Source organism: Scyliorhinus canicula, chromosome 18, assembly GCF_902713615.1.
Source record: "Scyliorhinus canicula chromosome 18, sScyCan1.1, whole genome shotgun sequence".
NCBI lineage: Eukaryota > Metazoa > Chordata > Chondrichthyes > Carcharhiniformes > Scyliorhinidae > Scyliorhinus > Scyliorhinus canicula.
The window spans coordinates 112789165-112813084 of record NC_052163.1 but is presented as its reverse complement, the minus strand read 5'-3'; the positions used below and the strand labels follow the sequence as shown (position 1 = coordinate 112813084).

The following is a 23920-nucleotide window of genomic DNA, read 5'->3' as shown; positions in this document are numbered from 1 at the left end:
GTGTGGAGAAGGCAGGTTGGTGGGACTGAGGGGTCTGGGGAGAAGGCGGGTTGGTGGGACTGAGGGGTGTGGGGAGAAGGCGGGTTGGTGGGACTGAGGGGTGTGGGGAGAAGGCGGGTAGGTGGGATTGAGGGGGCTGGGGAGAAGGCGGGTTGGTGGGACTGAGGGGGCTGGGGAGAAGGCTGGTTGGTGGGACTGAGGGGTGTGGGGAGAAGGCGGGTTGGTGGGATTGAGGGGTCTGGGGAGAAGGCGGGCTGGTGGGACTGAGGGGTCTGGGGAGAAGGCGGGTTGGTGGGACTGAGGGGTGTGGGGAGAAGGCAGGTTGGTGGGACTGAGGGGTGTGGGGAGAAGGCGGGTTGGTGGGAATGAGGGGTCTAGGGAGAAGGCAGGTTGGTGGGACTGAGGGGTGTGGGGAGAAGGCGGGTTGGTGGGACTGAGGGGCCTGGGGAGAAGGCGGGTTGGTGGGACTGAGGGGTGTGGGGAGAAGGCGGGTTGGTGGGACTGAGGGGTGTGGGGAGAAGGCGGGTTGGTGGGACTGAGGGGTGTGGGGAGAAGGCGGGTTGGTGGGACTGAGGGGTCTGGGGAGAAGGCGGGTTGGTGGGACTGAGGGGTGTGGGGAGAAGGCGGGTTGGTGGGACTGAGAGGTGTGGGGAGAAGGCGGGTTGGTGGGACTGAGGGGTGTGGGGAGAAGGCGGGTTGGTGGGACTGAGGGGTGTGGGGAGAAGGCGGGTTGGTGGGGACTGAGGGTGTGGGGAGAAGGCGGGTTGGTGGGACTGAGGGGTGTGGGGAGAAGGCGGGTTGGTGGGACTGAGGGGTGTGGGGAGAAGGCGGGTTGGTGGGACTGGGGGTGTGGGGAGAAGGCGGGTTGGTGGGACTGAGGGGTGTGGGGAAGAAGTAGCGGGTGGTGGGACTGAGGGGTGTGGGGAGAAGGCGGGTTAGTGGGACTGAGGGGTCTGGGAAGAAGGCGGGTTGGTGGGACTGAGGGGTGTGGGGAGAAGGCGGGTTAGTGGGACTGAGGGGTGTGGGGAGAAGGCGGGCTGGTGGGACTGAGGGGTGTGGGGAGAAGGCGGGTTGGTGGGACTGAGGGGTGTGGGAGAAGGCGGGTTGGTGGGACTGAGGGGTGTGGGGAGAAGGCGGGCTGGTGGGACTGAGGGGTGTGGGGAGAAGGCGGGCTGGTGGGACTGAGGGTGTGTGGGAGAAGGCGGGCTGGTGGACTGAGGGGTGTGGGAGAAGGCGGGTAGGTGGGACTGAGGGGTTTGGGGAGAAGGCGGGTAGGTGGGACTGAGGGGTGTGGGGAGAAGGCGGGTTAGTGGGACTGAGGGGTGTGGGGAGAAGGCGGGCTGGTGGGACTGAGGGGTGTGGGGAGAAGGCGGGCTGGTGGGACTGAGGGGGCTGGGGAGAAGGCGGGTTGGTGGGACTGAGGGGGCTGGGGAGAAGGCGGGTTGGTGGGACTGAGGGGTCTGGGGAGAAGGCGGGTAGGTGGGACTGAGGGGGCTGGGGAGAAGGCGGGTTGGTGGTGAGGGACACTGGGAAAAGATGGGTAGGTTGTTCTTCAGAAAGCCGAGTCGTGAAGTACAGAACTGGAGCCAATCTCTGCACACTTTTCAACAACCATATACTCACAGAGATCCACATCAGAAACATGAACCTCCCAACCCAAGTACAGCCGCACTAGTACGGGTTTCATCTGTTCTTATTGGTACTAGCACAGCTGAATCCCCAGTAAATGCCCACTTCCTGCAAACAATTAAATACAATTAATATAGAATTACCAAAGTGGGATTGTGGGTTTTGTGCAACGGTAGGTACACATGAGATTCATGAATCCAAATAGACTTCTTGTTCCTAGCATACGTATTTTTGTAGCTGAAGTTGCCTGTTAGAGAGACGGTCGTTGAAACATTACTGCCAGCTCTGTTAGATAAGTGCTGTGTGTGGCTGTAACCAGTTCTCTCTCTTCTATTGCAGGCGTCTCTGTATTCCCTCGCACTCAAATGCCTTATCAGCCTCTCCACTGTAATATTACTGGGTCTCATTGTTGTCTATCATGCTCGAGAGATTCAGGTAAGTCCTAACCTTCCGTCCAAGTCTTTCTCGCTTTCTGCCTTGCCCGCCTCCTGCCCCCACACACACACACACACACACACACACACATGCACACAAACACACACACATCCTTGGCAGATGGTGCAGCTGACATACCTCATGTTTGGGGTTGGATAGTACATTGTCAGTAGGTTGTTCCCCCACGTCAAGTATCACGGCCAAGCTCTGCTCCGACATGCTTTCTACATGAAGCTTGTGTCCGGCTCTCGATCTTTCTGATGTGCTGTTTACCTGTTCGTGCTGTGCGACTTTGTACTTCACCTTTTGAATGTTTCATCACCCTGACTCTCACAGCTTCCTTTTCCCCAGAGGGCGCAGGGTGCGGACACCTTAAGAATTTGTTGCTACCAGTGGGCGGCACGGTGGCGCAGTGGTTAGCATTACTGCCTCACGGCACCAAGGTCCCAGGTTCGATCCCGGCTCTGGGTCACTGACCGTGTGGAGTTTGCACATTCTCCCCGTGTCTGCGTGGGTTTCGCCCCCACAACCCAAAGATGTGCAGGGTAGGCGGATAGGCCACGCTAAATTGCCCCTTAATTGGAAAAAATTAATTGGGTACTCTAAATTTATATATTTTTTTATTAATTGTTGCTACCTAATGGGGAACCCCCCCCCCCCACGACTCTCCCCAAGACTGAGCTCAGGGGCTCGGGGACCTCCCTAGTTTGTGGGTCTAGCTTTCTACTGGGTACAACAAGCACTAACTGAGTCAGTTGGGCCCTCCTGTGCTGGAGGACCCCCTCACAGCAAGAGCGAGAGATTGGCAGCCCCTCTGTACAAACCAATATGGGCTGCACCACGTAATGAGCTGTTTTTGAAAGGGAACTCATTTTGAAAAGTTCCTTTTGAAATCTCTTTTGGAACCGATCCAGCCCAACTTAATAATTCATCTTGGATTAGCATGACTTTCTTCTCTCTCTCTCTCTCCCCCTCCCATTTAATCATTTATTCTGCGACTGGATTCAAAGGAACAAAGGCAGCTTTGGACACTGTTCATTCAGAGTAAAGACACTGAGCACTAAAACTGAATGCTGAAATTTCCCGTCCAAATCCCACACCATCCTGACTTGGAAATATATCGGCCGTTCCTTCACTGCCGCTGGGTCAAAATCCTAGAACGTCCTCCCTACCAGCACTGTGGGTGTACCTACACCATGTGGACCTCAGTGGGGTTCGAGAAGACCGCTCACCACCACCTTCTCGGAAGCAATTAAGGATGGGCAATAACAGCCCTCCTCCCAAAAATGAATAGATTAGGTGGATTGGCCATGCTAAAAGATTGCCGCCTGATGCCACAAAGATGTGCAGGTTAGGTGGGGCTAGGGGGAATAGGGTGACGGAATGGGCCTAGGTAGGGAGCTCTTTCAGAGGGCCGGTGCAGACTCGATGGGCTGAATGCCGTCCTGCTGCATTCTATGATTCTAAAACAGGAGAGGTGCTCAGCCCATTGATAGTTACTATTTTCTTGGAGCTCAAATTCTGCCCCTCCAATGAACTGAAAGGTGGATTCCTTCATGTTGTCACATCCTGTTCATCATGCATCAGCAACAGCGCTAAACAGATCAGAGTAACAACTTGCATTCATACAGCACCTTAAACATAGTACTAAACATCCCAAGGTGCTTTTGAGACTGAGCCACAGAAGGAGATATTAGGACAGGTGAACCTGGCCAGAGGTAGATTTGAAAGATCTTCTTAAAGGAGGAGAGGGACAGGGAGGTTTAGGGCGGGGAATTCCAGCGCTGAGGGCCCCAGGCTACAGAAGGCACAGCCGACAATGATGGAGCGCTGAAACTTGGGCACGCGCAGAAATCCAGAATTGGGGAGTGAGTGGTTAGATCTCGGAGGGTTATGGGACTGAAGGATTCTACGGAGATGGGAAGGAAGGAAGCCACCGAGGGGCTGAAAAATAAGGATGGAAATTTTACAATCGTGAATCTGCCACGGGAGGCAATGGGTGAAGAGGACTTGTGCGTTATGATAGCGGGAGCTGAGATTTAGGTCAGCTCTGGTTTATAAGGGGTACAAGGTGGGAGATTAGCCAAGAGAGTGCTGAAACTTAGTGCCAAAGGCTTGTCAGAAATTGCTGCTGCTGTTGTTTGCCGTTAAGCTTGAATTTAGCAACAGAACCACTTCAATAACTCTTGGGGTCTTGAGCCCTAGAAATACTGGTGACCTCACAGTCACCCCTAATGAATTCCATTCCCGATCCATAAATATCCTTCTTAAGTCGACAGGTTCATTCCCCGTCACTCGGTTCCAAAGGGACTTGAAACTAGACATCTTCAAAATAACATGTGAAATATGTTAAGCTATCCAGTGAAGCATTAAGCGTCTAATGATTTATGTCTAAACAGTTGTGTTAATTGAAAAGCATTCTTATTAAAATAATTTCTGGTGGAACTACCTGGCATCTCTTTCATTAGCTGTTCAGAATTTCAGTGTTCAGTCTCCCAGGGGAAAGTTGCTGTGATGTCCTGGAGGTGAACCTTTAATTGCCGGAGACCCCAGGTGAATCCTGGAGGCTTGGCAACCCATTCCTAATGCATTATCTTGTCAGTGTCCCTTTCATGAGCTTTGTGGGTCCCCCGACACCTTGTTACTGAAAGTTAGATTTTGATCATTGATTGACAATGGTGAAAGAAGATCTTCACAGCTGATCCTTCTGTGTGAAACTGTGTGTGGTGTTGTCGTGAAAACTCTCTGGTTTGACAGCACATTATCTACAGGGACAGCCTCTGGCACTGGGATGGAAGATGCATTATACACAGGGGTGAGAGGGAAGAAGCGAGGGGTGGGGGTGATGGGGAAATGTGACAGTCTAGGAGATTTCCGAAGCAACCATCTAACTATCAACACTAAGATCTGTACCAGAGAGTGTTGGAGTCGGACTCTTTTGCATTCAGTGACCAGGCTGCTCACCAGAATGAATAATTAAGAACATTGCTTGCGATGGAGAACAATGCTTTTGAGTTTTCGGCTCGGATCAGGGATTTCTCACAATAGGAGTGAAAGGGGATTGATTTATTTGCCCTCGCCCAATTGACAAGCCACTTCTATGTGCTGGATTTGAGACAAGGCCTCTATTCTCTTCGATTCTCGGCGATGATTGGTCCCAATTTCTCTCAGGCGGTACCCAGGCAGCTTTTACTATTAATCCTGTCGGATTAACACCCGAAAGAGATGAGGGGAAGAAAAGCTAAAAGTGAAACACTGGAGTTGCACTAAATTTGAAACTCTCGGCAGGTCAGGTGACTTTTGTGGAACGAGAAAGAGAGTCAATAACCTTCCATCAGAACGGGACGGGTTTAGAGATTTAGCAGCGTTCGAGCTTGTACAGAGAAAAGGGAAACATTCGCTGATAGCTTTTCAACATTTTATCCCTCTTCTGCCACCCTATCACAGACTCTCTCTCTCTCTCTTCCCCTTGATCTCCCCCCCGCCCCGCCTCCCTTGCCAGAAAGCCTTTTGAGGCTGAGAGGAGAGGAGTCAATGAAAAATGTCAAAACAGACACTGAGATACCTTTGTTGGGTTTTGGGGAGGAGGGTTTGGAACCAAGGCAGGTAAGATACAGATCACCCACAATCCAGTTGAAAGGTGGAGCACCCTCTCTAGGGGCTGAATGGCTTCTTATGTCACCCTCTAGCCTAATCCTGCCATCTGTTTGTTGCCTTCCAGCTCTTCATGGTTGACAATGGAGCCGATGACTGGAGGATAGCCATGACGTACGAAAGGATATTTTTCATCTGCCTGGAGCTGCTGGTGTGTGCAATTCACCCGATCCCTGGGCAGTACATCTTCACATGGACTGCACGTCTCGCCTTCACCTATGCGACGTCAATGGCCAACGCAGACGTGGACATTATCCTCTCCATCCCTATGTTCCTAAGACTCTATCTGATTGCCAGGGTGATGTTGCTCCACAGTAAACTATTTACGGACGCCTCGTCTCGAAGCATTGGAGCTCTAAACAAGATAAACTTCAATACTCGCTTTGTAATGAAGACTCTCATGACAATTTGTCCAGGGACTGTGCTCTTGGTCTTTAGTATCTCTTCATGGATTATAGCTGCCTGGACTGTCCGCGTGTGTGAAAGGTAAGGCTGCTTCAGTCCTGCTGACCATTTCCTCCAGTATCGCAGCCTGGAGACAGTCTAGACATAGAACTACAATCAGGGCTCTCTGGCCGACGTTGACACAAACACAATCACGAGATAGAGTTCAGGTTAAACCCTTTTCATTTCCTTGCCAGGGTATTTTCACAATTCGGAGCTCTCTGGGAGAACCTGCACCCATACAGACCATCCGGAGAGATCTGCAGCTCCTCAATCTCAGTGTTACAGGCCACAGGCAGTATCCTGTTCAGAGAACTCACACACAGGTCCTTATTTATTGAATTTTATGTTTATCAACATGGTGTTATTATCCGAAACGGGAGGATTTACCATTTTTGACAACTTGTGAGAGCATCACAGATAGCAACTGCCCTCATTCAACTCCCAGGACAGGTACAGCTCAGGGTTAGATACAGAGTAAAGCTCCCTCTGCACTGTCCCAATCAAACACTCCCAGGACAGTACAGCATAGGGTTAGATATAGAGTAAAGCTCCCTCTACACTGTCCCCATCAAACACTCCCAGGACAAGTACAGCATGGGGTTAGATACAGAGTAAAGCTCCCTCTACACTGTCCCCATCAAACACTCCACTCCCCCTCAAAGGACAAGTACAGCACGGTGTTAGATACAGAGTAAAGCTCCCTCTACACTGTCCCCATCAAACACTCCCAGGACAGGTACAGCATGTGTTTGTGTTTTTGGTGTGGGAGTGTATGTGTTTTTGCGCCTGTGTGTTTATGTGTGTGGGTGGTATGTGTGGGTGTGTAGAGGTTGGTGTGTGAATGAGCAAGTGTGTGTGGGTGTGGGTATGGGGGTGCACGAGTGTCTGTGGATTTGTTTGTGGGTGCAAGGATGTGTGTGTGTGAGCGAGTGGGTATGAGTATGGGTGGCGTGTGTGTGTATCTGTGTGTGTGTGTTTGTAGGTGTGTTCTCTGAAGGACAGAGTGGGTGGACGAGGGCAGTGTTGCCGGTGTTTATTGGGACTTCAAAAGGCGTTTCGCAATGTAACACATCATGGACTTGTTGGCAAATTTGGGGAACTCGAGCTTGAGGGGACGATGGCAGCTAAGGAACAGAAGGCAGATAACCGTGGCAAATGGTTGTTTTGCAGACTGTAGGGGAATATACAGTGCTGCACCCCAGTGGCTGGTGATGGAATCACTGCTCTTACTGAAATACAAAATCTGACCTGGAATTCATGGTGCAGGATCTCAAAATTTGCATGACACAAAACATAAATGGTAAAGAGGATAGTAACAGACTTCAGGAAGACATAAGACTGGGCTGCTACATGGCCGATGAGATTTAATAGTGTGAAATGTTAAGTGATTTGTGTTCATGGGATGAATGGGGAGAGCTGATATAAACTGAAGGGTTCAACTTTAACTGGGCTGTGGGAAGAGAGACTGAGGTCTATGTACGGAAATCTTGTGAGGCAGTCGGACAAGTGGAGAAAGCTGGGGGTTTAAAAAAAAAGATTCCTGGCTTTATTCAAAAAGACACAGCGGGATTTTCCAGTTCTTCCCAGCCGTGGGATTTTCCATTCCCGCTGACGTCAGCCCCTGCTGCATGCTCCCAGGCCGGGCAGGCCGGGCAAGCCAAGCAAAATGCCATGGACCTCAGCCGCAGGGAAAACTCGCCACGGGCGGCTGGAAAATCCCGTCCACCGGAGCAAGGAATTTGTGTTCTAATGACAACCATCTTGCGTTAATATAACTCCTTTAACACTGTGAAACGCCCCATGTCGCTTTACATGAGCACCAGAAAGGATCATTTTTAAGGAATTCTGGAAAAGGAGAAGAGAAAAGACGAAAGGGCCTAGCGAAGCAATTCAGGAGCCTGGGGCCTTGGCAGGTGAAGGTACAACTGCCAGCGACGTGCAGCACGGTGGTGCAGTAGTTAATGCTGCTGCCTCACGGCACCAAGGTCCCAGGTTCGATCCCGGCTGGGTCACTGTCTGTGTGGAGTCTGCACGTCCTCCCCGTGTGTGCGTGGGTTTCCTCCGGGTGCTCCGGTTTCCTCCCACAGTCCAAAGATGTGCGGGTTAGGTGGATTGGCCATGCTAAATTGCCCGTAGTGTCCTAAAAAGTAAGGTTAAGGGGGAGTTGTTGGGTTACGGGTATAGGGTGGATACGTGAGTTTAAGTAGGGTGATCATTGCTCGGCACAACATCGAGGGCCGAAGGGCCTGTTCTGTGCTGTACTGTTCTAAATTCTAAATTCAACCCAAAGATGTGCAGGGTAGGTGGATTGGCCACGCTAAAATGCCCCTTAATTGGGAAAAATGAATTGGGTACTCTAAATTTATTTTAAAAAAACAATAGAGTGGATAGCCAGGTACTTTTCCCCAGGATGGAAATGGCTGTCACAAGGGGACATAACTTTAAGGTGATTGGAGGAAGGTATAGGGGTGATGTCAGAGGTAGGTTCTTTACACAGAGTGTGGTGGGTGTGTGGAATGCACTGCCAGCAGAGGTGGTGGAGTCAGTCATTGGGGACATTTAAGCGACTCTTAGACAGGCACATGGACAGCAGTAAATTGAAGGGGTGTAGGTTAGGTTGATCTTAGATTAGAATAAATGGTCGGCACAAGATCATGGGCTGAAGGGTCTGAACTGTACTGTACTGTTCTATGATTGATGCGACCATTAATTCACTTGAGACGTGAGTCGAAGTAAACCGTGGCTTTAATCAACTTAGAACAGTGCCTGCCTGCGCCTGAACCAATACTGAGAACTGCCTACAGGTCGACTGCTCTTTATACCTCCCTCCAAGGGGAGGAGCCCATACATGCCCCAACATGTTCCCCTATGGATAATGCCATACAATGGCCCATAGGAGAAGCCCACAAGGGCAACAGCATAGCACAGATACAAATACACTGGTGGATTATTGGTATAATACATTCACTACGATGTTCTATATTCTCCGTTCCCCCAGCCGCGTGTTCTTCGGCCACGCGCCGTCCGCTGGCAGTAGGATTCTGTCTTCCCGCCGCTTGTCAATGGGATTTCCCATTGAACCCCCCCCCCCCCCCCCCCCCCCCATGCCGTCGGGAATCCCACTGGCAGGGGTTCTGTCCGAGAAGAAACCGGTGGATTAGGGAGTGAGGGTTGCAGTTGGAGATGGAAAACAATGTCTTCCGTCTTCTAAATGTTTAGTCAGAGGAAATATCTGCTCAGATGAGCAGTCTCAAAAACAGGAGGCAGTGGCGTTGTGGTAATGTCGCTTGACAAGTAAGCCAGAGGACATGGGTTCAAATCCCACCAGACAATTAATAAAAAGTCCAAAGATGTGCGGGTTAGGTGGATTGGCCATGCTAAATTGCCCGTAGTGTCCTAATAAAAAAGTAAGGTTAAGGGGGGGTTGTTGGGTTAAGGGTATAGGGTGGATACGTGGGTTTGAGTAGGGTGATCATGGCTCGGCACAACATTGAGGGCCGAAGGGCCTGTTCTGTGCTGTACTGTTCTATGTTCTATGTTCTATGTAAAAAGACTGGAATTAAAAACTAGCCTAACAGTAACTATGTTGTGAAGGGGGCCTTTAGTGGGGAACGCATGGCTGAGACCGCTCAAAGCCCCTGTTCTGTACACTGGTGAGCTCAGCTCGCCGGGAACTCCCCAATGTAGCGAGAGATCGGGGCGCCATTTTTAAATGGCGTTCCCAACTCGGAGGCCCGATCTCCAAGACCACCGAAGTAAGCCCCGACCTTCCCTCCAGCCCAAACGCACTATGGGAGGGAGCGCCCCCCCCCCCCCCCCCCCCCGCACCCCTCCCCCCAACACCATGCAGGGCAACCCGGCCTGATGAGCACGCACCCAGAAAATGCCAGATTGCCACCTTGGCAGTGCCAACTAGCACCCTAGCAGTGCCCATGCCAGCTGGCAGTGCCACCTGGTGGTGGATCACTTCGGGGGCCTCTAATGTCATTTGTGACTGGTAAGGGTGGTTTCTGGAGGGTGTAAGTGGAAACCTTTTAAAAAGTTAAAGTTCCCAATTCTTTCTGTTCCAAATTAAGGGGCAATTTAGGTAGCACAGTGGGTAGCACAGTTGCTTCACAGCTCCAGGGTCCCAGGTTCGATTCCCGGCTTGGGTCACTGTCTGTGCGGAGTCTGCACATTCTCCCCGTGTCTGTGTGGGTTTCCTCCGGGTGCTCCGGGTTCCTCCCACAAGTCCCGAAAGATGTGCCGTTAGGTAATTTGGACATTCTGAAATCTCCCTCTGTGTACCCGAACAGGCGCTGGAGTGTGGCGACTCGGGGATTTTCACAGTAACTTCATTGCAGTATTAATGTAAGCCTACTTGTGGCAATAGAGATGATTTTTAAAAAAAAATTAATGTGGCCAATCCACCTGCCGTGCACAACTTTGGGTCGTGGGGGTGAGACCCACGCAGACACGGGGAGAATGTGCAAACTCGCACAGACAGTAACCCGGGACCGGGATCGAACCCGGGCCTTCCGTGTCTTGAGGCAGCAGTGCTAATCACTACGCCACCGTGCCGCCCTGTATAAGGGGAAACCTGATTGGAGAGCTGCTGCAGGAAAGGTGGAATTTGGGAGGTGACACGTTGCCAAGAATGTTGGAGAGAAAAGTGAGGTTGCAGTTGTTTCCAGGGACCGGCGGACAAAGTGTTTGTTTTTGAGGAGAAGGCTGATGGTGGAAGATTTGAAGGAGGTGTGCAGTACGCAAGGAGAGGAAACTGTTCACAATGTCAACTAAGATAGGGGAAAAGGAAGGGAGCTGGGTGGTGGGACTAAGCAGATGGTGGGTCTCATTATAAAACATTTAGAAATCACTGACCAGACTACAGCTGGGACGGCTGTGTTCAATTTTAAACACAACACAAGGCCTTGGAGAGGGTGGATAGGAGATTTACTCGATTAGTTCCAGGGATGGTGGACTTCAGTCACATGGAGCAACTGGAGTAGACCGGAGAGATGTTGAAAGGGAAATTTAATATAAATGTTCAAATATTTCAAGGGGAAATAAGGCTAAATTGTGTCGAAGGGCAAGCAACAATGGATAATTAATGTTGGCCTTGTAGCAACCCCCACTCATGGATGAATAAATATATGTTGAGAAAGATGAATGCATAATGAAATCGGAAATTCACAGTAGGTTAACATCGATAATAACTGATTTAAGGTGATTGATGTGGCATTGAGGAAAGAAGGTTTGACACTGTGGATTGTTGCGATCTGGAAAATGCCAAAGGTAGTGAACCTGTGGAATTCTCTACCGCGGAAGGCTGTGGACACTAAGTCACTGAATGGACTCAGCAAAGAGATAGATGACATCAAAGGATATGGGGAGAAAGCGGGGATATGGCATTGAGATAGAGGATCAGCGCTTATCCTATTGAATGGTAGAGTAGGCTCAAAGGGCTGAATGAACGACTCCTGTTCCTAGTTTCTGTGTTTCTACGAAGCCCAGATAAATCCTGTTCTGTGTCTTCAAACGTATACATGCTTCCCTTTACCCCTCATGGTGAATCCTGGGGGCTTACTGTGGCTATCAGCAAGGTTAGAAAGAGCAGGGGACAGAACAAGAAGACACAGGAGAATTTTTTAATAAGTGCGAGATAGTAAAATGTCCACCGACTTACCCCTGGGTACCTCCAGCTAAAATGGAGCTGCCCTTGCCCCATTGTCAACGTAGCACTGAGGTTTTCCAGGAAGAACGTACATTGGTGTGAAAACATTATCTCAATAGCTTCTCAAAAGCTTGCTCATTCTCTGTTTTAGAGAGTTTGCCAAGCTTCTTTGACAGCATCCTCCAAACCCTTGACCCCTATCACCGAGGGCAACAGGACCATGGGAACACCATCACCTGCAAGTTCCCCTCTGGCCACTCACCAACCCGACTTGGAATATATCGGCCGTTCCTTCACTATGGCTGGGTGAAAATCCTGGAACTCCCTCCCTTACAGCACTGGGGGTGTACCTACGCACAAGGACTGCAGTGATTCAAGAAGGTTAATCACCTTCAATGCCACATCAATCACCTGAAATCACCTTAATTCCACCACCCTTTGATTGAAACGTTTAAAATTCTGACAGGGCTGGACTGACTGGACGCAGGGATGTTGTTTTCCCCTAGCTGGGGGTGGGGGGGTGGGGGGGGGGGGGGGGGAAGAGAAGAGAGAGAGAGAACAAGGGGTGACAGTCTCAGGATATGGCGTAGGCCATTGAGAACTGAGATGAGGAGAAATGTCTTCACTCAGAGGGTGTAGAATTCACGACCACAGGAGGCTGCGGAGGCCGAGTCAATGAAAGCATTTATGAAAGAAATCGATAGATTTCTAGACTCTAGGGGCAGCACGGCGGCGCAGTGGTTAGCACTGCTGACTCACGGCACCAAGGTCCCCGGTTCGATCCCAGCCCTGGGTCACTGTCCGTGTGGAGTTTACACATTCTCCCTGTGTCTGCGTGGGTTTCGCCTCCACAACCCAAAGATGTGCAGGGTAGGTGGGTTGGACACGCTAAATTGCCCCTTAATTGGAAAAAATGAATTGGGTACTCTAAATTGAAAAACAAGATTTCTAGACTCAAGGTGTCAAGGGATTATGGGGAGGGTATGGGAGTACGGCTTTGCGACAAAAGATCAGCTATGATTATGTCGAGTGACGGAATGGGCTCGAAGGGCCAAATGGCCTCCTCCTGCTCCTATTTTCTATATTTCCATTTTTAATTGGGGATGGGCAATAAACTGCTGGCTTTGCCAGAAATACCCTCATCTCATGGATGAGTAATTAAATAAAAAATAGTTTCACAATGTACAACAAAATTAGAAATCACAGCAGGTTGTTTAGAATGTGAAGGAGAAGGGATTCAAATTGACAGCATTCGCTGAACTGGTAACATTCTCAACCCTCAGTACACTGCAACTCAGGGAGCTGGCAAAAGGGCCGGGCTTCTTGCTCTTGATTGATATTCACGGAAGAAAGAGTTGGAATTCTCCGTGCTAGCTCTGTGGTCAAGTTGGAAATAATGGAAGGCAATCCGATTTTGGCATTCGTTTCGTGTGCCAGCCTGGTTCAAATTCTCCTTGACGATGTTCAGTCAATCAAGAGAAAGTGCATTAGCTTTCTGTGTTCAGTGACACACCGAGTTTAAGGAACCTAATGCCAAGAAAGAAAATCAAAGCGGCCACGAAGACCAAATCAGAACCTAATTATCTAGAAAATAATGGGTTCCTTTACTAAGAAAAATATCAGCGTTCCTTATTATGATAGCAATTCTCTGAGGGAAAACAGGAATGGTGCCAGCAACAAACACATCCACTAAAAATACACGATGAGGGCTGTATGTCACGACTATTTACAACAATGCTCTCACGTTTCTCACTTGTTCAGGATGATGTCTGCAGCCCAAACAATTCGGATTCAGTCTTGGTTCTTTGTCTGCGGCACCTGCATTAATTCATCACCACTGTACCCCAGTGTTATACAGTGACAAACCTGTCCCCACCAGTACTGTACCCCAGTGTTATACAGTGACAGACCCATCCCCACCAGTACTGTACCCCAGTGTTATACAGTGACAGACCCGTCCCCACCAGTACTGTACCCCAGTGTTATAGAGTGACAGACCCCTCCCCCACCACTACTGTACCCCAGTGTTATACAGTAACAGACCCTTCCCCACCAGTACTGTACCCCAGTGTTATACAGTGACAGACCCTCCCCACCAGTACTGTACCCCAGTGTTATACAGTGACAGACCCCTCCCCACCAGTACTGTACCCCAGTGTTATACAGTGACAGACCCGTCCCCACCAGTACTGTACCCCAGTGTTATACAGTGACAGACCCACCCCCACTAGTACTGTATGCTAGTGTTATACAGTGACAGACCCGTCCCAACCAGTACTGTAACCCAGTGTTATACAGCGACAGACCCATCCCCACCAATACTGTACCCCAGTGTTATACAGTGACAGACCCATCCCACCAGTACTGTATCCCAGTGTTATACAGTGACAGGCCTGTCCCCACCAGTACTGTACCCCAGTGTTATACAGTGACAGGCCTGTCCCCACCAGTACTGTACCCCAGTGTTATACAGTGACAGACCTGTCCCCACCAGTCCTGTACCCCAGTGTTATACAGTGACAGACCTGTCCCCACCAGTACTGTACCCCAGTGTTATACAGTGACAGACCCATTCCCCACCAGTACTGTACCCCAGTGTTATACAGTGACAAACCCGTCCCCACCAATACTGTACACCAGTGTTATACAGTGACAGACCTGTCCCCGCCAGTACTGTACCCTAGTGTTATACAGTGACAGACCCGTCCCCACCAGTACTGTACCCCAGTTTTATACAGTGACAGACCCACCCCCACTAGTACTGTATGCTAGTGTTATACAGTGACAGACCCGTCCCCACCAGTACTGTAACCCAGTGTTATACAGCGACAGACCCGTCCCAACCAGTACTGTACCCCAGTGTTACACAGTGACAGACCCGTCCCCATCAGTACTGTACCCCAGTGTTATACAGTGACAGACCCGTCCACCAGTACTGTATTCCAGTGTTATACAGTGACAGACCCGTCCCCACCAGTACTGTATCCCAGTGTAATACAGTGACAGACCCCTCCCCACCAGCACTGTACCCCAGTGTTATACAGTGACAGACCCCTCCCCACCAGTACTGTACCCCAGTGTTATACAGTGACAGACCCGTCCCCACCAGTAATGTACCCCAGTGTTATACAGTGACAGACATGTCCCCACCAGTACTGTACCCCAGTGTTACACAGTGACAGACCCGTCCCCACCAGTACTGTATCCCAGTGTTATACAGTGACAGACCCGTCCCCACCAGTACTGTACCCCAGTGTTATACAGTGACAGACCCGTCCCCACCAGTACTGTATCCCAGTGTTACACAGTGACAGACCCATCCCCACCAGTACTGTACCCTAGTGTTATACAGTGACAGACCCGTCCCCACCTGTACTGTATCCCAGTGTTACACAGCGACAGACCCATCCCCACCAGTTCTGTACCCCAGTGTTATATAGTGACAGGCCCATCCCCATCAGTACTGTACCCCAGTGTTATACAGTGACAGACCCGTCCCAACCAGTACTGTACCCCAGTGTTATACAGTGACAGACCCATCCCCACCAGTACTGTATCCCAGTGTTATACAGTGACAGACCCGTCCCAACCAGTGCTGTATCCCAGTGTTATACAGTGACAGACCCGTCCCCACCAGTACTGTACCCCAGTGTTATACAGTAACAGACCCGTCCCCACCAGTACTGTACCCCAGTGTTATACAGTGACAGTACTGTACCCCAGTGTTATACAGTGACAGACCCCTCCCCACCAGTACTGTACCCCAGTGTTATACAGTGACAGACCCCTCCCCACCAGTACTGTACCCCAGTGTTATACAGTGACAGACCCCTCCCCACCAGTACTGTACCCCAGTGTTATACAGTGACAGACCCCTCCCCACCAGTACTGTACCCCAGTGTTATACAGTGACAGACCCGTCCCCACCAGTAATGTACCCCAGTGTTATACAGTGACAGACCTGTCCCCACCAGTCCTGTACCTCAGTGTTATACAGTGACAGACCTGTCCCCACCAGTACTGTACCCCAGTGTTATACAGTGACAGACCCATCCCCACCAGTACTGTACCCCAGTGTTATACAGTGACAGACCCATCCCACCAGTACTGTACCCCAGTGTTATACAGTGACAGACCCATCCCCACCAGTACTGTACCCCAGTGTTATACAGTGACAGACCTGTCCCCACCAGTACTGTACCCCAGTGTTATACAGTGACAGACCCATCCCCACCAGTACTGTACCCCAGTGTTATACAGTGACAGACCCATCCCACCAGTACTGTACCCCAGTGTTATACAGTGACAGACCCATCCCCACCAGTACTATACCCCAGTGTTATACAGTGACAGACCCATCCCACCAGTACTGTATCCCAGTGTTATACAGTGATAGACCTGTCCCCACCAGTACTGTACCCCACTGTTATACATTGACAGACCCGTCCCCACCAGTACTGTACCCCAGTGTTATTCAGTGGCAGACCCATCCCCACCAGTACTGTAACCCAGTGTTATACAGTGACAGACCCGTCCCCATCAGTGCTGTACACTCTGAAGTTGCTGTGGAAGCCACTGGCTAAGATTTTTTTGCCGTTCTGGGGCTCCAGTCCTATATTGCTCAGTTGAAGGGTCCCTATGTTATATTACAGCTCTCAGGCCCATACCTGATCAATGTTGAACCTTCCTCGCAATCAAACCCTCAGTATACCGTAACTTCCATCAGTTGAGTTGCCTGTCATCACGAGCGCTGCCTAGGGTTCCCAGCTGTCACCCCCCTCTGCTCCCTCTGCCCATCAGTCACCGTGTACCTTTGAATGAGGGGATGTCCTCAAGCAACTCAACAGGGTTTAATTTTCGCCCTTTCGCCTGCCAAGTCCTCAGCCCGCCATTGGCTTAATACCAGCCGCAGTGGGAAGAGGCCCTTAAGGGAGCATTAATTGCCCACTTAATGCGCTTAATTGGAGACGTCCTCGCAGCATCCCATCGCAGACCAAACTGGGGCGCAGACAGTAAACCAGCATGGATGCCAAGCACCACCCTCTTGCCAATAAAATGAACCACCTGACCTTGCCACCAACCTTGCAACAGCGAAGGGCATTAAACTCCGGCCTTGATATGTAGAGAGACATTGGTAATCAGAGGGCTAGCACGGATAATGAAGCGTTATCGGAGTGTGAATCAGTGTCTCCAGGATATAGCAGGATAGTGGGGCCATCTGGAGCAATAGAATGGCTGTGGAGAAGGAGAACTGTAAACAGAGTCAACGGGGACAGATAGGAGAGCCTCTTTTCTCATTGTGAATTTTTCTAAATAATTACGAATGCTGAACCTTTGTCAAAATTGTGAGCATCTGTGGATGTGCTTTCTGAATCCAGTGAACAATGAGTTCAGTTCTGGGCATGGCTCCTCAGGAAGAATACCCTGGCCTTGAAGGGGGTGCCGTGCAGTGGCTTTCAAAGCAACTTCAGAGTACACAGTACTGGTGGGGATGGGTCTGTCACTGTATAACACTGGGATACAGTACTGGTGGGGACGGGTCTGTCACTGTATAACACTGGGGTACAGTACTGGTGGGGATGGGTCTGTCACTGTATAACACTGGGATACAGTACTGGTGGGGACGGGTCTGTCACTGTATAACACTGGGGTACAGTACTGGTGGGGATGGGTCTGTCACTGTATAACACGGGTACAGTACTGGTGGGGATGGGTCTGTCACTGTGTAACACTGGGGTACAGTACTGGTGGGGACGGGTCTGTCACTATATAACACTGGGGTGCAGTACTGGTGGGGATGGGTCTGTCACTGTATAACACTGGGGTACATTACTGGTGGGGATGGGTCTGTCACTGTATAACACTGGGATACAGTACTGGTGGGGATGGGTCTGTCACTGTATAACACTGGGGTACAGTACTGGTGGGGATGGGTCTGTCACTGTATAACACTGGGATACAGTACTGGTGGGGATGGGTCTGTCACTGTATAACACTGGGATACAGTACTGTTGGGGACAGGTCTGTCACTGTATAACACTGGGGTACAGTACTGGTGGGGATGGGTCTGTCACTGTATAACACTGGGGTACAGTACTTGTGGGGATGGGTCTGTCACTGTATAACACTGGGGTACAGTACTGGTGGGGATGGGTCTGTCACTGTATAACACTGGGGTACAGTACTGGTGGGGATGGGTCTGTCACTGTATAACACTGGGATACAGTACTGTTGGGGACAGGTCTGTCACTGTATAACACTGGGGTACAGTACTGGGGGGATGGGTCTGTCACTGTATAACTGGGGTACAGTACTTGTGGGATGGGTCTGTCACTGTATAACACTGGGGTACAGTACTGGTGGGGAGGTCTGTCACTGTATAACACTGGGGTACAGTACTGGTGGGGATGGGTCTGTCACTGTATAACACTGGGATACAGTACTGTTGGGGACAGGTCTGTCACTGTATAACACTGGGGTACAGTACTGGTGGGGGCGGGTCTGTCACTGTATAACTGGGGTACAGTACTGGTGGGACAGGTCTGTCACTGTATAACACTGGGGTACAGTACTGATGGGGACAGGCCTGTCACTGTATAACACTGGGGTACAGTACTGGTGGCACAGGTCTGTCACTGTATAACACTGGGGTACAGTACTGATGGGGACAGGCCTGTCACTGTATAACACTGGGGTACAGTACTGATGGGGACAGGCCTGTCACTGTATAACACTGGGGCACAGTACTGGTGGGGACTTGTCTGTCACTATCTAACACTGGGGTACAGTACTGGTGAGGCGGGGTCTGTCACTGTGTAACACTGGGGTACAGTACTGGTGGGGACGGGTCTGTCACTGTATAACACTGGGTTACTGTACTGGTGGAGACGGGTCTGTCACTGTATAAAACTGGGGTACAGTACTGGTGGGGGCGGGTCTGTCACTGTATAACACTGGGGTACAGTACTGGTGGGGATGGGTCTGTTACTGTATAACACTGGGGTACAGTACTGGTGGGGACATGTCTGTCACTGTATAACACTGGGGTACAGTACTAGCGGGGATGGGTCTCTCACTGTATAACACTGGGGTACAGTACTGGTGGGGAAGGGTCTGTCACTGTATAACACTGGGTTACAGTACTGGTGGGGATGGGTCAGTCACTGTATAACACTGGGGTACAGTACTGGTGGGGATGGGTCAGTGACTGTATAACACTAGGGTACAGTCCTGGTGTGGACGTGTCTGTCACTTTCTAAGACTGGGGTACAGTCCTGGTGGGGACAGGCCTGTCACTGTACATCCCTGGGGTACATTACTAGTGGGGATGGGTCTGTCACTGTATAACATTGGGGTACAGTACACGTGGGGCGGGTCTGTCACTGTATAACACTGGGGTACAGTACTGGTGGGACAGGTCTGTCACTGTGTAACACTGGGGTACAGTACTGATGGGGACAGGCATGTCACTGTATAACACTGGGGTACAGTACTGGTGGGGAGGGGTCTGTCACTGTATAACTCTGGGGTACAGTACAGGTGGGGACGTGTCTGTCACTATCTAACACTGGGGTACAGTACTGGTGGGGCGGGGTCTGTCACTGTATAACACTGGGGTACAGTACTGGTGGGGACGGGTCTGTCACTGTATAACACTGGGTTACTGTACTGGTGGAGACGGGTCTGTCACTGTATAAAACTGGGGTACAGTACTGGTGGGGGCGGGTCTGTCACTGTATAACACTGGGGTACAGTACTGGTGGGGAGGGGTCTGTCACTGTATAACACACTTGTACAGTACTGGTGGGGAGGGGTCTGTCACTGTATAACTCTGGGGTACAGTACTGGTGGGGACGTGTCTGTCACTATCTAACACTGGGGTACAGTACTGGTGGGGCGGGGTCTCTCACTGTAAAACACTGGGGTACAGTACTGGTGGGGACGGGTCTTTCACTGTATAACACTGGGTTACAGTACTGGTGGAGACGGGTCTGTCACTGTATAACACTGGGGTACAGTACTGGTGGGGAGGGGTCTGTCACTGTATAACACGGGTACAGTACTGGTGGGGGCACGTCTGTTACTGCATTACACTGGGGTACAGTACTGGTGGGGACGTGCCTGTCACTATCTAACACTGGGGTACAGTACTGGTGGGGAGGGGTCTGTCACTGTATTACACTGGGTTACAGTACTGGTGGAGACGGGTCTGTCACTGTATAGCACTGGGGTAAAGTACTGGTGGGGACAGGTCTGTTACTGTATAACACTGGGTTACAGTACTGGTGGAGACGGGTCTGTCACTGTATAGCACTGGGGTAAAGTACTGGTGGGGACAGGTCTGTTACTGTATAACACTGGGGCACAGTACTGGTGGGGGCGGGTCTGTCGCTGTATAACACTAGGGTACAGTACTGGTGGGGACGGGTCTGTCGCTGTATAACACTGGGGTACAGTACTGGTGGGGATGGGTCTGTCACTGTATAACACTGGGGTACAGTACTGGTGGGGATGGGGCTGTCACTGTATAACACTGGGGTACAGTACTGGTGGGGACGGGTCTGTCACTGTATAACACTGGGCACAGTACTGGTGGGGACGGGTCTGTCACTGTATAACACTGGGGTACAGTACTGGTGGGAATGGGTGTGTCGCTGCATAACACTGGGGTACAGTACTGGTGGGAATGGGTGTGTCACTGTATAACACTGGGGTACAGTACTGGTGGGGACAGGTCTGTCACTGTATAACACTGGGGTACAGTACTGGTGGGCATGGGTGTGTCACTGTATAACACTGGGGTACAGTACTGGTGGGGACAGGTCTGTCACTGTATAACACTGGGGTACAGTACTGGTGGGGACAGGTCTGTCACTGTATAACACTAGGATACAGTACTGGTGGGGATGGGTCTGTCACTGTATAACACTGGGATACAGTACTGGTGGGGATGGGTCTGTCACTGTATAACACTGGTGTACAGTACTGGTGGGGATGGGTCTGTCACTGTATAACACTGGTGTACAGTACTGGTGGGGATGGGTCTGTCACTGTCTAACACTGGGATACAGTACTGGTGGGGACAGGTCTGTCACTGTATAACACTGGGATACAGTACTGGTGGGGACAGGCCTGTCACTGTATAACACTGGGGTACAGTACTGGTGGGGACGGGTCTGTCAGTGTATAACACTGGGGTACAGTACTGGTGGGGATGGGTCTGTCACTGTATAACACTGGGATACAGTACTGGTGGGGACAGGCCTGTCACTGTATAACACTGGGGTACAGTACTGGTGGGGATGGGTCTGTCACTGTCTAACACTGGGGTACAGTACTGGTGGGGATGGGTCTGTCACTGTATAACACTGGGGTACAGTACTATTAAAGCATTAAATGATAAACACAGGTCGCATAGTCTAGGCCTGTGTTCCCTCAGGTTTAGAAGATCAAAGGGTAATCTAATGGTGGGTGTTTAAGATTAAAGGATTTGATCGGGTCAATAGATTGAAACTATTTCCTCTGGTTTGGGGAAGGGCAAAACCGGAGGCAGAACCTTAAACCTTAAAATCAGATCCATGGGCTGATGTCCGAAAGCACTTTCTCTCACAACAGAGAGGGGAATCTGGAACTGTCTCCCACAAAATGCTGTCGAGACTCGGGGTAAGTTGAAAATGTCTTAAACTGAGCTTGACATGTTTGTGGTGGGTAAGGGGGATAAAGGATGACATAACCAAGGCGGGTACATGGAGTTCTAATGCGGAGCTGCCATGAATGGTGGAACAGATTCAAAGGGCTGAATGGCCTCCTCCTGTTCCCATATTCCCCGAACCACTGTTTCCCATTTGACCTTGTTTTGCTGTACTGCACTGTGGGCTATTCACCCTTGGTGTTCTGCACTGACAGCCTCTATTCTTCTATTAGAGTAAGTGAAGGACAGGGCACACCGGCTTTAATCTGGTTCCTCAGATACTGCCCTGGAATATCCCTAACGGCGTCTGTTCTGAACCCAAACAGATATCACGATAAACAGGAATATCCCTAACGGCGTCTGTTCTGAACCCAAACAGATATCACGATAAACAGGAAGTCACCAGCAACTTTTTGGGAGCGATGTGGCTAATTTCAATTACGTTTCTGTCGATTGGATACGGAGATATGGTGCCTCATACATACTGTGGGAAAGGAGTCTGCCTGCTCACAGGGATTATGGTAAGATTAAATGATAAATTTATCATGAACAACGAGAAGGTGGGGTTGGGAGGAAGGTGGGATTAAGGGGTATGCAGAGAAGGTGGGATTGAGGGGTATGCAGAGAAGGTGGGATTAAGGGGTATGCAGAGAAGGTGGGATTAAGGGGTATGCAAAGAAGGTGGGATTAAGGGGTATGCAGAGAAGGTGGGATTAAGGGGTATGCAGAGAAGGTGGGATTAAGGGGTATGCAGAGAAGGTGGGATTAAGGGGTATGCAGAGAAGGTGGGATTAAGGGGTATGCAGAGAAGGTGGGATTAAGGGGTATGCAGAGAAGGTGGGATTAAGGGGTATGCAGAGAAGGTGGGATTACGGGGTATGCAGAGAAGGTGGGATTAAGGGGTATGCAGAGAAGGTGGATTAAGGGGTATGCAGAGAAGGTTGGGATTAAGGGGTATGCAGAGAAAGTGGGATTAAGGGGTATGCAGAGAAGGTGGGATTGAGGGGTATGCAGAGAAGGTGGGATTGAGGGGTATGCAGAGAAGGTGGGATTAAGGGGTATGCAGAGAAGGTGGGATTAAGGGGTATGCAGAGAAGGTGGGATTAAGGGGTATGCAGAGAAGGTGGGATTAAGGGGTATGCAGAGAAAGTGGGATTAAGGGGTATGCAGAGAAGGTGGGATTAAGGGGTATGCAGAGAAGGTGGGATTAAGGGGTATGCAGAGAAGGTGGGATTAAGGGGTGTGCAGAGAAGGTGGGATTAAGGGGTATGCAGAGAAGGTGGGATTGAGGGGTATGCAGAGAAGGTGGGATTGAGGGAGAAGGTGTGTAGACAGAATTGATCTATGAAGAAACATCTAGTAGTCTATTCATTTTTTTCTTGTTAACATAAATTCTGCGCTCTGCAGCTAAACTTTAAGTAGCCACTAAACATAAATATGGCTTAAATATCATGATGCAAGCATTAATTTTATAGAGACCACGCCTTCATTAAAATGTTGCAGCTTGTGTCAGTGTTTACCCTGATTGGGTTCCCGCAGACCTCTATGTCCCAGTTCCTGATCCCATCTTTCTTCCTACACCCTCTTCCTGTGTTCCTCCGGATCATTGACAGAATTGGCAACTGGCTCGGCCCTGAGCATGCAATTTAGCCTCAAATTCACCTCCTTCCACCTCCAGTATATCCCCTTTCACAACCTTGGCTCAATCCCGTGGCCAACCAAACTCCTCAACCGCCTCCTTGTCACCTGGAGATGTGATGGTTCCCGTCTCAATTAACTCTCCTTTAATCAGTAAACTAAGCAGGGAATCTTACAGGAGCGCTTTGACCAGCCTTGGGCTGATATCTTTAGCAGCAATTCTGGGCCAGTGCAGTCTTCCTTCATAATGTGTTGGGGAGCTGCAGAGCTGGTTGCATAATAAGAGGTGTTGGAGTTAAACTGATGTTGGCCATTGTGAACCTTTTGGGAGGAATGAAGAGGAAATCCTAGGAACAGCACAATGGGGAGACACTAACGAGCCAGTGTGTAGAGGAGGAGAGGGTTGGAGATTTGAATGAACAAGGCAGACACAATAACTGGGGGCAATGACCATCCTGATTGCGTGTCCATACTTACTGCCCAATGCACCAATTGGTTACATGTAACTGTCAGTAACTGAGTGACTGGGGATGAAATTTGCTTTGAACAATCAGCAACAGATAGCTCAGTTTTACACCTGATTTACTGCTACATTGAGTACACTTGAAGAGTGTTGAAAAACTAGCATCTGATTCACTGGCATCCATGCAGTGCTCACTCCCAAGATCAATTTTACATCCATTGAGGGTAGGAATCACCGGCAACTCTAATTGGACATATTCCTGGAGGTTTAATCAGTAGTTATTTTCGCCTCCAACTAGCCCGTTCTCTCA

The 23920-nt window shown here is 50.3% G+C and overlaps 1 protein-coding gene across 5 annotated transcripts in view; it reads left to right on the top strand.

Annotated features, from left to right (window-relative positions):
* Positions 1-23920, top strand: part of LOC119953337 (small conductance calcium-activated potassium channel protein 2-like) — a 155987-nt gene that overhangs the window by 107351 nt on the left and 24716 nt on the right. For all 5 annotated transcript variants that reach the window (XM_038777508.1, XM_038777507.1, XM_038777506.1 and 2 more), the window contains 3 exons: positions 1969-2064; positions 5786-6204; positions 21889-22030. In XM_038777508.1, the coding sequence (XP_038633436.1) occupies positions 1969-2064; positions 5786-6204; positions 21889-22030 (657 nt within the window). The remainder of the gene's footprint in view (positions 1-1968; positions 2065-5785; positions 6205-21888; positions 22031-23920) is intronic.